Raw genomic sequence first — 15,061 nt, 5'->3', positions numbered from 1 at the left:
TAGTGTCCTACAGTTTCCATATAGCAACACCCGGTAATGAAGCTAGTACCCCTCTGAATAATGGTATAAATCCACTTCGATAGCAATCTTTAGTCAACACGTAATATAACCCTATCCTGGGTTCATATATGTCCATGTGCTTTATGCCTGACACTCTGGGTTGTAGCTAATTGTGGGAATTGAACTTAGTACCACTTATGTCATAGTTGTGATTAATCATCACAGTGGTTGGAAATGGTGTGAATATTGTGTATACATATCGCAGTGGAAATGAGTGTAAACACGGGCATATATTTCATCATTGATTAACTTTTCAACGAGGGTCAGCATACAACCAGAGTAATGTGTAACTGTGTGCTCCCTTCTTTCACGTTCAAGGCCAGAGAGAAGCTAACTTGTCCAAAGCTGAGATGGAGGTTGACGACGTTCTCGTACTTTTCGGCGACTTCGATGTGTATCACAGTATCATGTTCTGTTTGGTCGCCCTCCCGGGTAATTTGTTTAGTGTGTGGCACATGATGGCCACGGTATTCCTCACTGCGGTTCCCGACACGTACCACTGTACCATCCCAGACGGCTCTTCTTTGAACGAGTCTATTCCAATTATCGACATAGATGAGAATGGAGATCCGGTGTATGACTCGTGTTCCATGTACGTCAACTCATCGGTTGATAACTCCACAACGGAATGCACGGATGGTTGGCATTATGAAAAACAATTTGAAGAGTCGATCGTCACAGAGGTAAGATATCTCCTGCTATCACATGATCATGATGTATATGAAATAAACCAACCTCGTACGGCGGTGACGCTTTCATAATGAATAAAAACAATTACCTGAATGTCTGAAAGATTATTTCAATAGAAGTTACCGATACAAGGGTAATATTTCTGCCGATTATTTATAATCTGTAACTGTAACAGCAAATGCACGTCCACTGACGTTTTCTTTCAAAAATGAGTCGGTGAGGCGGTACTGCATGTTTCACTAATTCTGTGCTGATCGACCAGCACAATTTTGCAGTGCAGACGCTGACCAGAAACATAAGTTTTTTGTTAGGATTATTGGTAAAAATATTATCAGCAGATATCACTCGTTTGGTTGGTGAATAACAGTAGCTAATTGCACCACTCGGATCAACCAGTCCCACGAACAAGTGCCATACGGTGGTAAATTATCATATTCGTAGATACGTTATCACTTACGTGTAACGTCACACTTGTGATATGTTTCACAAATTCCGTCTATATATTTTTTATTTCACAAAATAATTCAAATGAGTACAGACAATTCAAATGACAATAAAATAGTAAACGGAAAAATATAATTATAAATTATAATTTGGTGAGGGTCGCAGAAGTAGTCCTGCTGGACTAATCGAGTCTGTGATCCCGTAATGAATAAATTTGCTTGACCTGCATAACACCTCATAACCCCTGTATTCATAGTTTACAACTTTTTGTTTGAAACTCTGTCTGGATAACGAGAGGTTAATTTGTGAGATGTTAAAATGATAATTGACTGAGTATCGGGTTGGGTAGGTGTGGGGAATTTGGTCAAGATAGTTATTAATATTGTGTGCAAAATTGCCGTTGATTAAATCAAATACGAAAATGCAAGTGTGTAGAATGCATAATTTATAAACATTCAGAATTCCAAGTTGTTTAAATAAAGGGACAGAATGGGCATGGTAGTAAGAGAAAGTGATAAGGCGAACAACTCTTATCTGCAGTAAAAGGATGGGATTCAATTAAATAAAGTGTGATTGTTCTCAGACTTCTATACAATAGCTAAACAGTGGTAACAATAATAAATTGTACAATATAAGAAGGATATACTGAGGGACATAATGACGTAATTGCGAAATAAGACCTACTTCCGGGGCAATATGATTTTTAACGTTTTCGATGTGCGACTCCCAGTTCATATGACGATCAATGTATACTCCCAATTAAGTAGACGAACGTACGCTCTCTGTTTGTCAACCATCTATGCAGAGCCTGCCCTAAATACGCAGTGATTTTTCGGGTGTGGTAATGAGTATATAGTTTGTTTTGTCCATGTTAATGGTAGTTTGTTGGCACTGCCCCATTCACAGACTCACTGAAGTTCAATGTTAATTAAGGGAAGATTAATACAATTAGTCTTAAAGTATTTAAACAAATTTGTATGTCTGCAAAGAGACGAAAGTCAAATGCAGTAGAAGAATTGGCTATGTCGTTAATATAAATTAAAAATAAGACTGGGCCTAAATCGATCCTTGTGGGACACCACATCGAATGTTATTGTATGGGGAAGAAACGCTGTTAATATTGATAAATTGTTGGCGATTTGATAAATAGTTTATGAACCAAAGATACCGTAATGGCTTAATTTACATAATAATATATCATGATTTAATTTATCAAAAGTCTTTATGAGGTCAATAAACATGCCAATAGTAACTAGAACCATTGTCCAGTCTTTCAGTAATATCTGTAACCAGGTCAGCCAGGGAAAACACTCGTGCTATATTTCTTACGAAAACCTTGAATACTGTCTGGATAATACCTAATTTGCTTGTTCACAAGTGCCTCAACCATTTTACTAAAAATTGGCAATATAGAGATTTGACAATAATTGCTCACGTTGCACGCATCCCTTTTTTTGTAAATTGGGGTGACATTTGCAATTTTAAGTGGATCGGGAAAAATACCTTGACTAAGTGAACAATCGACAATGTGGGCAAAAGGACGAGAAATTATGTTTGCCGAATGTATAACCAGATTAGATTTTCTTATACCTAAGTGTTTGATTTCATTGAATACACCCTGTTTACTCACAGGGCGAAGAAAAAATGAATTACTCTAACTAATGACATTTTATATAACGAGAAACTTCAATACGAATTTAACCAAGTCCCGGAGAGAACAATGAATTGAAATGGATGTCACAAAATACTCAATAGCAAAACAACTCGTCAAAATGTTTGAAACGAGATCTGATATATATATATGAAGGACAGAACATGATTTGGGATAACAAGCATGCTTTGAATTAAACTGATCGGCACCGTTAGGTTTACAACATTCTACCCACAACAGTGAAGTTTAGAATTGTAAAACTACACGAACCCGTACATTTACCTATACATAAACCAGATCTTTCTGGCTTCGGATATGGACGACTGGATCACCATCGTCCTTTCGTACATAAATTCTGCCGTTGTTTGACCATATGTAACGCCACCCGGGTATCCAATCAGAAACAGGTTGCAGCTGGTGACCTTTTGCATCATTGGAAGGCAAGCTATCGTAATACTGACCAAAATTTCACTCTGCAAACTTTGAAGCAGCTGGCCTGGAAGAGCTATTGTGTTGTTGTTGAGAGGGTGTAATTTTTATTTTAAGCACTAAAGACGCAATGCAGGTGTGGTCCTGACTTCTGAGTGGTCAGTGTCAAGAGAGAAATTAGAAAAGGATTTGTTGATGATGGGAGGGGGTTATGTTGACCTTGCCTAGTACTTTGAATTATATTGAGACAGTAGCTGACACCACGGGACAAAAGAGTGTTGTAAGGGTGTAGGGTGCAGTGTTTCCTACACTACACTGTAATCAAATGCACATACTAGATGGTGGTGAAAATCCCCCCAAACGGCACAATGAGAGATGATAATGAAGCAGCAGATTGAAGTTTATATTAATTAATTAGTAAGTGACAACTCGATCCTTGCTACCAAAAAACATACCGGGTTTGGGCGTCACATAGTTTATGGGGAAGCCAATATTACAAATAAACCTAGATTTATTGTCTTATTAAGGGAACCATCAATACCCGTGCTTGACCTTACCCAGCTGACGCAAGGATATCAGTATCATGTATTCCCATATTAGGATATAACCAAACAGTCATGCGTAAAAGTCGAAGAGCCAACTGTGAAATCAAAATCAAAGTTTTCACTTAAATCAAAGGTGTATTTTGATAACTATTTTCAATTTGAATATATATATATATATATTTATATGGGGAGGCATATTTTAAATATATATATATATATATATATATATATATATATATATATATATATATATATATATATATATATATATATATATATATATATATATATATGCGCCATGAATTATTTCCCTTCCCGCGATGATCTCGCATAGTCTGCGTGAAAGTTGAAGACAGTAGTAATCTTCTTGGCCATGCTCTTTAGAATACGCATTTGTGTTTGTTCATTTTGTGAACTTTTACTCTCTCAGCCAAACAAATATAATGAAGTTTTGTCACATTTCAAGTGAATTAGTATTCACATTTGTTAACTGTTTGAGTATGTACGTCAGTATTGTGAATTTTTGTTAATAAATGTAACGCTTGGAATATATGACACATAGACAACGGTATAGAGCCCAATCACATATCCGGTCCTTTTTATTTCCTAATTCTGTGTGTATATAACAAAGATATACTACAGAAACCTGCATACAGAAGTATAGAAAACACTGTTAAAAATAAATAATATCAGTTGGCCCTAAAATGATGACACCATGCGTGGGATACAAAATACATTTCTATTAATAACTGAAACATTTTGAGTTAACAGTTAAATACACTCAAGGAACCCAAACTGCACATTATTATTGTCAAAATATACAAAACAATATAAAGTCATATCAGAGAGATACAATACTGAAATAATGTATAAACAAGGTGTTTATATACACTACAGTACGAAGAAACATTTGCAAAGATTTGTTGTATTATATAATACATCAAGCAATTTGAACACTATTTTACAGGCTTATGTACTATAAATGTATATCACTCACCCCGACAGGACGCAACAAAGACAATTTCTGTGCTCAATTCACAATTTCTAGATTCAAAATATCAGAACATATCAGATCTTAACATCTGTTTAGTAATAAAGCAGTAGTGTAAGAATCTTAATGAATTGCAAACTTAAGTGCAGATAAATACGACTTTTACAGATAAACAGTGCATACAATGAAATAAGTGAAAATACCTCTTTAGAATTTCCAAAATGTCACAAAAATATCACACACAGAATCATTATGACAGGGTATCACTTCATGAGCAATCGACTCAATTTTGTAAGCAGTAACGCACATATTATCGAACAAAGATATTTGTGATCATAAATACAGTCGTCTGCTCAATACACGAAATACAAAAATGTATACAAAAGTTAAAACATCTTCAAAAACACTAACAAAATGGCAAATAAACTTAATATACAAAAGAATCAAATCTTACCAGATACAAATTCAACAATAATACGGCTGGATGGCAAAGATGACAATCAGATTACAACGGATAGAATCTTGCAATAAAGTTTGTAAAATCTTTTGGTAAGCAAATATGGCGGAAAAACAAATGAAGTGCGCATGCGCGGAGACTAATGCTTATAACACAGAATTGCGCCCTCACATAAATATCTTTTTTTATTCAAATAAAGTTTTGACGTGTTTAGAGCATATTCGAATTTATTTTTAGATTGTCCCGATTAAATGGACCCGGCGGGCTCACAAAAATAATTACTTCTTGATCCCGGTTACTTTACGTTAAAAAAACACTAATTAAAAAAATAACTTATCTATAACAAAATCATCTTATACATCTTCTCTTTTTTCGGTTTTCTTGCAGTGGGATTTAGTGTGTGAAGACGCTTTTTTAGCACAATTATCGCAGGTCATATTCATGACAGGCGTCATGATTAGTTCGTTCGTGGCCGGTCATCTCTCCGACCGGCATGGCAGAAAGACTGTGTTTATTACTTCTCTGTGGTTGCAGGCTATCTTTGGATCACTAACCGCATTCTCGCAATATTATTCCGTTTTCTGTTGTCTTCGTTTCGTTGTTGGATTGCTGGAAGAGGTACGTATTTTCAGTTGTAACCAGAGCCACACAAACAAGCAAGCGCTACACTTTGATGTTTTAGTGAGACCGGAGTATCTGCAGGTCATCAAAAAGGAAATGTTTAACATTTATGTTTCGACAAGATGAAGTGTAAGAATGATTCAGTATTCTGTTTGAAGTTATAGAATCATGCCAATTATATATTTGAAAAACAAAGTGCATGTGTTGGAATCTCCATTTTCTGTAAACTGACCTCTCTTGTGAATTTTGAATTTTAAAGTGACGTCAAACAAAGGTGTACTACTATATAGAAAACACAATGTTTGGACAATATCTCGTATAATTTATATTTCTGTTCGCTCAACATGTACATATTTGTTGGGTGCGTCGTTGTTGTCGTTGAAAAACGTTTGCGGCGAGGGAACTGTATTTGTATTGCCAATGCCAATTAGTTTGGTTCTTTATTACAATCACGAGGTTTCAACAAATTAAAACAATATTTTGAACTTTATAACACGTTTTCTTTGGAGAAATTCACCCAAACGCTAACGTTATCGTCTATAGAGTTTTAATAATTGGCATGAGCCCTGTACAACGTCGATTTATATGCTATGTTTCCAGTGTCCACATTTTGGCAAGGGCCGTTACAAATTGACAATAATGACACAAAAAATGTTTATTAAAATTGCGAAACATGCAAATAAAATGCAAATATCCGAAAAGTGGGAAACGTGTCAAAATGTGGAACATGCAGAATTACATCATTGTAGTTTAGCTATCAAAAAAATAATACATTTTGGCCCTGAAACAACGATCTACACTAAATGCCATATGAACGTGCTCTAAACGTTTCATGTTCTCGTCTATATTGCATAATTAAGCATAACAAATAGATGTATTTCGCCATCCATCAACCACAATTAATTTTAATCCCATTCTTTTTGTCTAGGGCGTTTTGAATATTCAGTTTGTCATTGTAACGGAAATGTTCCCGCCACATAAACGCACCTATGCTGGTTTTCTAGACTGTATGTGCTGGGCTGTCGGAATGATGCTGCTGGCCATAATTGCTTATGTATTTCAACACTGGAGGGCGTTTCAATTGGTCATCTCAGCTCCTGCGTTGCTGACGTTTTATTATTACTGGCAAGTAATATTTATTCAGATATTATTTGGTATGAGATGAATCGTTAATTGTACACATTAAATAGTGACACATTCTGGGTTAAATTCGTAGTAGTTTTAGATAACTTTAAACACTTAAACCCTCGTGTCTATCATAAATTCGACCGTTTAACAAGAACTTTTACTATCAATAATGTTTTTATTGACTAATGTATTGTCCAATATTATTTTATTTGTCGTTTTATCGATCAATCGATCAGTATTTATTTGAATCAGAATGTATTAAGGGATGTTTATGGAACATATTTACACTGCTCGTTCGTATGTGAAGTTGTATAATTGATATTATTGTTGTGACGTTTCTGACGACTAAAGGCATTCTGAATAACGCGTCAGTTGAAAGGCCGTAGTAGTATACATTGTATGTATGGAACTTTTGTATGTCATTTACATAATTAAATAGGTATATACACTCCACAAATTATATTTTGTATTTTCAAATATTGAACTATTGTACATAGTAGAATCGTGGAATGAATACATTGTATTAGTATTATGAAATTACTGCTAATGTTGTTGTTTTTTTCGAGTAAACCACTTTGCATTATTCAAATACAGTTAATTATATATATATATATATATATATATATATATATATATATATATATATATATATATATATATATATATATATATATATATATATATATATATAAACTGCGACTTAACAAATGTATTTACCTTTTAGAACTATTACTCGATTCAATTTGATATTTCTTAAGTATCATGCAATCAAAGGTGGATATATATTGTTTTAACGTTTTGTTTCGAATACTTGATTACAACAGGGTACTACCGGAGTCTATGCGATGGCTCGTGTCAAATGGGAAAGTTCAAGATGCAGAAAAAATTCTATATACTGCAGCAAAACTAAACAGTGTAATTTTACCCGAAAACATCTTGTCTATGGAGTATACTAAACCAACAAATCAAGGTAAGCGATATGACATTTATCATATACATCGTATTGCCCGGCCTTTTAACGCTATGAGGAACTCGATAAGCGAGCGATAATTTTCCCAATCCCGCCCGGCCCTGTTTGACCATATGTTTGGAGATATCAGAATTTTGCTGTTATGTTGCGAATATTACAGGCTGTCGACTGACCTATCTCGCCCACTTGCGAAAACACATACAGACACCTGGCTTGTGATTGACAGTAGACAACCTTGCCGCTGATTATTTATTGAAATTAATGAGAGACAAGCCATGTTGTTGTTGGCCAATAAGTACTTAGAATCAACTGGAAATTAAAGAATAATTTTCATCAATGTTGAAGCGGGAGAGTCGTCACCAGCGCACGCGAGGGAATTGAGTCCCAAGCGACGATAAAAACACGCTAAAACGGAAAGGCTCATGGGTAGACGCTTGTTTGTAAACGATGACACACTATGGCCATCTGACGCATGCGCAGGTGACGACTCTCCCACTTTAATGTCATTCTATCGCCTGTATACAATGTTGATTACCAAACGCTTCAGCGTGGTATTAAGATTTTGTTTTCAGGCTTGGGTGGTACCAAGGTGGAAAATGGTTGCACATATGGGGGGTAATTCCTGGAATTGCAATAGAGAGGGTTCAGGCCGAAATACATATATATAGTGTTTCCATGTTTCGTCTGATATTTCTGTGGTATTCTGCTGCTGTAAATAATGCAAGATTTGTTCCGAAATTCAGTGTGTTGTGTGCACTCCAGGGTTATTCGTTTTTTGGCTCAAAACACCCCTATTTTTTAATGGGAGAGTCGAATAGTTTCACTCCCACTGGGAAATCTGCATTGTTACTTGAATGAGAGCTAACTAAACACATTTTCCAGACCGGCGAAAGTGTATGCAACAGCCAATGTTAACAGCCTGTCACGTGATTTTAGTCTGATTGTCAACATCAAAAGAGGCTAATCCATTTACGCAGGTATAACTGGGAATAGAATATGTGAGGGATTGTATCAACAGAGATGTGTATAATGAAAAGTAACATCTATCCTTCTTTTGCATCGCTGAGCATTTCTGTTTTAGTATACTGGTTTGAAAATGTTGAATTTGCATGATTTGCAATGTGTTTTTTTACTGAAACTCCCCTATTGATCGAATCCCGGGTTTGAAAGAGAACGGCACACCACGTGATTCGTTTGAATACAATTGTGAAGGCACGCAAGCATGACTTACGTTGTCAGCAGTAGTCGCTGAGCTTCACGCTACAACTTCACTTGTGATGTTGCTTGTTAGCCGTGGATTGAATTAATCTTGATTACCGGTTAAAATGTTGCTTATTTGGCGTTGGTGATCTTTATTTGGATCTGGGTAACGTCGCCAGCAGAAACCTGCGATTTTGATGTTGATGTTGCGCCTCCATGGCAATCGCTAATTTTACTGCGGGTGGATCTTCCAAGAGCCCTTCGGGATTTATAAAACTCATTCAACATACATAAAGTTCTCTCAATCGTAGTAGTCCATGTGATGTACACCTAATATGCCAAACATGTTGCTGAACGATTTTGCCAATGAAAACAAGCCGGTTGGCGATCCACTCCACTAAAAAAAACTAGCAATATGTTTTCAGCTGTTGCCATGGTAGGACATGAACGTGAAGCTAACGTCGGTTTATAACTAAAACCGGGCACCGTATACAAAGTTCGCAAAAAAACATTCAGTCCTTAGAAGTCATTTTATTTTATTGCTAGGACGTATGCTGTTGTTAGGGATTGGTCAGTTACTTCGGCCTGGGGGTGGATCAGTAGGGGGGTTACCCTGATTTTGATTTTGCCAAATGGGGGGGGGGGGTCACCCTGTTTTTCACAATTCACACACGCGCTTATGCATATATTTTTTTAAATTTTATTTCAGAACAATAGATTAAAAAGTTAATCGTACAAATGTGTTCTTGATAATAACTATTACCTATATTGCCTACAAATTTGTTGATGCAAAAAATGTTATAGGCTAAATATTTTGAGGTTGAAGTTGACAAATAACTAACAGATTATGCAATGCGGCAGAGCCCCATGCAATTATACAGTTAAGTTTTGAACACATCCCAAGTCCATGTGATATCAGATTATTTTATTTAAAGTCTGAAGTCACCATTGTATAAGATATTTACTGGATTTATCCAATTGTAGCTGGAGACGGAAAAACACAGCAATTAGTACAAAGAGCAGTGACAGTTTTTGTTAAGCAAATCAAAAAAAGTTAAATGGATTCAAAATAAACCGCAGTATATATGTAATAATGTGGAATACTTCCTTTCACTGTGAACATTTTTCCGCTAAAATAAATTCCAGTGAAAATGCCATTTCCCTCATACTCTATTGAGACTTGACACAGCACAGTGAAAATTTGATTCACACCGTATGCTTGAAAACTTTTTATCGAAAATAAATTAAGTGAAATTCTGTGTGATTTCATGAGAGTGAAAATGAAAAAATTATATGACACCCAACCCTACCACTCCATACACAATGTAACCACACCTCAAAAACATCCTTTCACCAGTGTATTCTATTTGAATTCGGGAGAAATTTAAATAAACAAATTATATGACAACGAACTTAATTATAATTTCAACCTCTAGTTCAGCACTGATTAAATAAACTACCTCGTCTTTATGCCAACTTGAAGTTATTCAATGCCTACACCAGTGACTTCAAAATCTATGTTTCAATTCCAGGAATTTCACTTGCTATTAATTGTATGGGAGTGCCAGTCTTTTATTTTCTATTATAATGTCAATTTCTTGTGATTACTCGGAAAATGAAGCTGTAACCACAGACCACAGTGCTGCAACTAAATCCTGGTATAAGCACCGGTTAGGCAGTCTTGAACTATGCATGTGAAGCCAGTTGAGAGGTATATCCAATCCTATAGATTTCTCATTGTTTGGTAACTATTTGCTGCAAATGCAACAAAAATCAATATAAAAATATTACCCACACAGCATTCTACAGGTTACTTGTTCTGATTATAGATGAGAAATCGAATGAAGACCACAGTGCCACACCTCGGAATGATGGTCAAAGCATAGATGTTGTAAGAGATAATGCCAACGACGCAGAAGGGGATCGGGAGGCGGTGGTAGCTGCCGTAGATGGCGAAACAGACATCGGTAACTCAAAGCTGGAGACAATATCAGAAGACCCAACTTTCACGTTCTTTGATTTACTCAGAACGCCGACGATGGCGCTGCACACTCTGATAATGAGCCTTTCATGGTAAGCGTGTCCACATGGACAATTCAAGACAAGATGTAGTTACAGGTCCGTAGATACTCAGAGCCCTACTATTTTTTTCGCTTATATTATTATATTATATATCTAACGCTGATAATGATTTTCCTAATTCCATGACACTTATTCTTGCATGCATTATATGCTATGATAAATTGCCACCCCATTAAAAAGTGACATTTCATCATAAACACATGACATATACGGTTCATTTTGTTATAGGTTTATATGTAGTTTGGTCTACTACGGACTGTCTTATAATACTGCTAATTTTGGAGTGAATGTATATGCATTGTTTTTTCTCACCGGATGCGTGGAAATTCCTGCATATGCTCTCAGTATGATTGTGATCGTTCGGTGAGTACCAGGTCCGATGATCGGTGTAGACCCTAGCTAATCATTTGTTTCTACGTATATGCAGCTTAATTTCACATTAAAAACGAGAGAAACGAAACATTTTGGCTCAAAGATATAATGTGGACGAAAATATTCTTCTTTTAATATCTGTATTTAATACTGCGTGTGAATAACCGTAAACAATACGTATTGCCTTTATATCACACATATCGGTATTCGTTTAATGTGAATTTATTGTTATTGAAATTGTTTCAAAGTGTTTCCGTTCGCAATCTACTCTAAAACAACGAAACAAACGGGAATACACGTTGTCTAAATCAGTTGTATGATAGTCCTTGGTTTACACGTTATCACGTTGTGAACATATAGTCTGACAATATGGATTAATTAGATTTTTTGTTTCTTGAAGTTTCGGGCGTCGCTGGCCGACGTTTCTGTTTATGTTGACAAGTGGAACTGCCTGCACATGTCTTGCATTTATACCCACAGAAACAGGTATTGTATTGCGCATGCCCCGCACGTATACCATAAAGGGCTCATACCACTAATTGAATTTCCATAGACGACAATGTTAACATATGACGAGATTGCTATATGAAAATGACGAAGAAAGTTGAAAATATGGCTCAAAAATGGGAAATCAACATGCCAGTAATCAACCATATGAAAAAAACTAACATGTTGGCCAGCTCAAACTCTTGCAAATCTCAGGTAAACAAGACACACCTACTGTATTTGGATTGCACCAAGAGAAATCACTGGAAAAACACCAAGATTAGAACATCCATTAACACACAGAATAAACCCACAGGTACACAGCCGCTAAGTAGTAAACAAAAGACCACATGTTGGTCTCACCTCTGACCCAGGTGGTTACGCCCTCAAACAGGGAGCACCTGAGAAAAATAATATTTAAAAAATTTCATTGGTTCTTGCTGGGCATTTAATTAGTGGCATGAGACCTAAAAACAAGTCTCTTGCCAATGCCAATGAATGGTTATCGGTTGCGTCCTCTGGCGACATTATTTATGAAACTGATGTAATGTGTAAATAGCTATGAATTTGGATGTCTTTCGATTCTGTTATTACTGCAACTTCACTGTCAGCAGCCACGATTTAAACAGTTTGTTTCGTAGATTTAGTCTAGCTGCTACAATGTATTTAAAAGTATACATTTAAACAGTCACATTAACTTATTTGTTGCTGGGAATTCTCTTTTTTCTTAGATGAGGGCGCTAGTTTGGATGTTCTTCGAGTTATCATTTTACTGTTTGGGAAGTTTGGTATTACTGGTGCGTTTGGCACGATTTATGTATGGGTGGCAGAACTTTTTCCAACACTGCTCCGGTAAGTTTACTCATTATAACATTATATAAAACAACCACATTATATTAAGGACGAAAGTGATTACTGACACTGGTGTACAATATATGTTTAGTGACAATTCGTCAATAATATTGATAATGCGATTGGTATTATGTCTTTATCCGTGACAATTATACGTGTTTTCAAATCGTCGGAATATGTACTACATCTTCTTATACATTCATATTTAGGATAAATGTCTGATTTAAATTTTCTCTTTTTGTTCTAGTAATAAAGGACTTGGTGTATGTGCTTTCTGTGCCTGTGTAGGCGGTGTAATAGCGCCTCTAACGGTATATGTGGTGAGTACAAATATAATTTCAGTATCCGGCGAAAATTGTCAATCAATACGTATTAGTATAGAGACTATAATATAAAATTGATTGCCATGTATCGATGTTATTAGAGATGTTAGTGAATAGTTCTCACCTGGTTAAACACATAAGTATGCAAAAACAGTTCGACAAATTATACGATTTACAACTTAAAGAGTCATAAAAGATTTTAGACCATTTTGTGAGCCCGAGTTCCTCTGAAGATATACATTTTGAACACATGATTATGCAAATCTGTGTAGCGTCCGCCCGACTCATAGTGTGTGTGAGTTTTCTTGTAAATACCTCTGCCAATGTTTACCATTATCTTATAGTAAAATACGGCTGCTAGGATGCTAACGGTAGTTAACGATCTGTTGGGGAACAAAGAAACTAGTACTAATTGGAACAAAAATAAACAATTTGATAAATGCTATCGAAGGTTAACGTACTGTTAGAACAACGGATGCAACCTCCAAAATATTAGTATTACAGAAAATCACCATAAAATAGGACAGTTTCGTTCACCTCATTTAGTGGCAAATTGTAGTCTGCTTTTATACTTTTGTTGATTCGATGTAATTAACATCTGGGTGACAGTAAATATATTTAGAGAGGACAAATAAAGACAATATTAAACATCCTCGTGTACCCATTTGATTCGTAGAGGGATATGCTTCCTCGTAGCTGTACATTAGAGTAGGTTCCAAACTCCAGATTTACACCTTGAAACTTGGCTTCCAGAACAATATGTGACGAATAAACCGTACAGTATCTCCCATGTCAACGCCATTCCTGAAAATTGTTTTGTATTTACTGGCTTCAACAGAAAGGTATTTAAAAAAATGTTGTAAGTGGAAAACCTTTATAATGTAAATTGCTTCTCTATTTCTCGTAGGCATATTATAATATTGCAATACCGATGGCTGTATTTGGTGTACTTTCTCTTATCAATAGCGCCGCGGTACTGACTCTTCCTGAAACGAAGAATGTCCCGATGCCACGAACGGTAGAAGACGTGGCGAAGCTAAAATATTGGCGACAATATAATCGAGAATCTGTTAACTCCCTTAATGACGTTTCCACTCAGTCAGATAAAGGCACACAGACAAGCACCAACGAGTTGCCACTGTGCTGACGATGGGACACGACATTTTTATTTGTATTCTTTTTTTTTATTTTATATCAATATTTTGAAAATATTCAAATATACAGAAAATATACAGAAACGTGAAGCATGAATGATTACATATTTCAAGATAATCGAATATAGCAAGAAGCATAGCACCCCGTCTGAAAAGCAACGACCATGTTATTTTTTGTATAAGATTTCACCTCGGAGCATGTTCAGATTGGATCAAAAGTGGAGGCAAGGTATCGTGTGGTTGTTGTAAACACCCCTTTTTGAGTCAAAAACTGCATTGTAAAAAACAAAACTAGAAATACCTCCATAGCAACGAATACAGAATCCGAAAAGCATTTTAAAATATGATTGTTTGAAATCCCGTTTTATAGAATAAAGCAAAACAAATTGTATAATTTGCGACTGATATGTTGCCAGTGTAGTTAATTGAACCCGTCAAATAATTGGTATTCAATTATGTTGTCACTGATATGTTCCAACTGTACTTAATTGAACCCAGCAAACAATTGATATGTATTAATTAATTGGTTACTGATATGTTGCAACTGTACTTAATTGATCCTATCAAACTATTAATATTTAAATAATTGGTAACTGATATAGTACA

At 35.7% G+C, this 15,061-nt stretch overlaps 1 protein-coding gene across 1 annotated transcript; it reads left to right on the top strand.

Moving 5' to 3' along the window:
- Positions 1 to 410: 410 nt before the first annotated feature.
- LOC102800644 (organic cation transporter protein-like) lies at positions 411 to 14,448 on the top strand. The gene is made up of 10 exons (XM_078012447.2): positions 411 to 743; positions 5,655 to 5,885; positions 6,817 to 7,013; positions 7,841 to 8,016; positions 11,016 to 11,259; positions 11,497 to 11,631; positions 12,041 to 12,126; positions 12,858 to 12,978; positions 13,226 to 13,298; positions 14,209 to 14,448. The coding sequence occupies exons 1-10, from the start codon at positions 411 to 413 to the stop codon at positions 14,446 to 14,448; spliced, it is 1,836 nt and encodes a 611-aa protein (XP_077868573.2).
- The last annotated feature ends 613 nt before the right edge of the window (positions 14,449 to 15,061 follow it).

This window comes from Saccoglossus kowalevskii, chromosome 1 (genome assembly GCF_978046115.1).
Source record: "Saccoglossus kowalevskii chromosome 1, keSacKowa6.1, whole genome shotgun sequence".
Classification (NCBI taxonomy): domain Eukaryota; kingdom Metazoa; phylum Hemichordata; class Enteropneusta; family Harrimaniidae; genus Saccoglossus; species Saccoglossus kowalevskii.
This window is presented reverse-complemented; position numbering and strand designations above follow the sequence as displayed.

What these genes read in the sequence shown, in the direction of transcription:
- LOC102800644 (XM_078012447.2), top strand. Translation starts at nt 411, where the DNA reads ATGGAGGTTGACGACGTTCTCGTACTTTTCGGCGACTTCGATGTGTAT. An exon ending in AGTATGATTGTGATCGTTCG is followed by an intron (nt 11,632 to 12,040) that starts GTGAGTACCAGG and finishes TGTTTCTTGAAG; the next exon opens with TTTCGGGCGTCGCTGGCCGA. An exon ending in CGCCTCTAACGGTATATGTG is followed by an intron (nt 13,299 to 14,208) that starts GTGAGTACAAAT and finishes TATTTCTCGTAG; the next exon opens with GCATATTATAATATTGCAAT.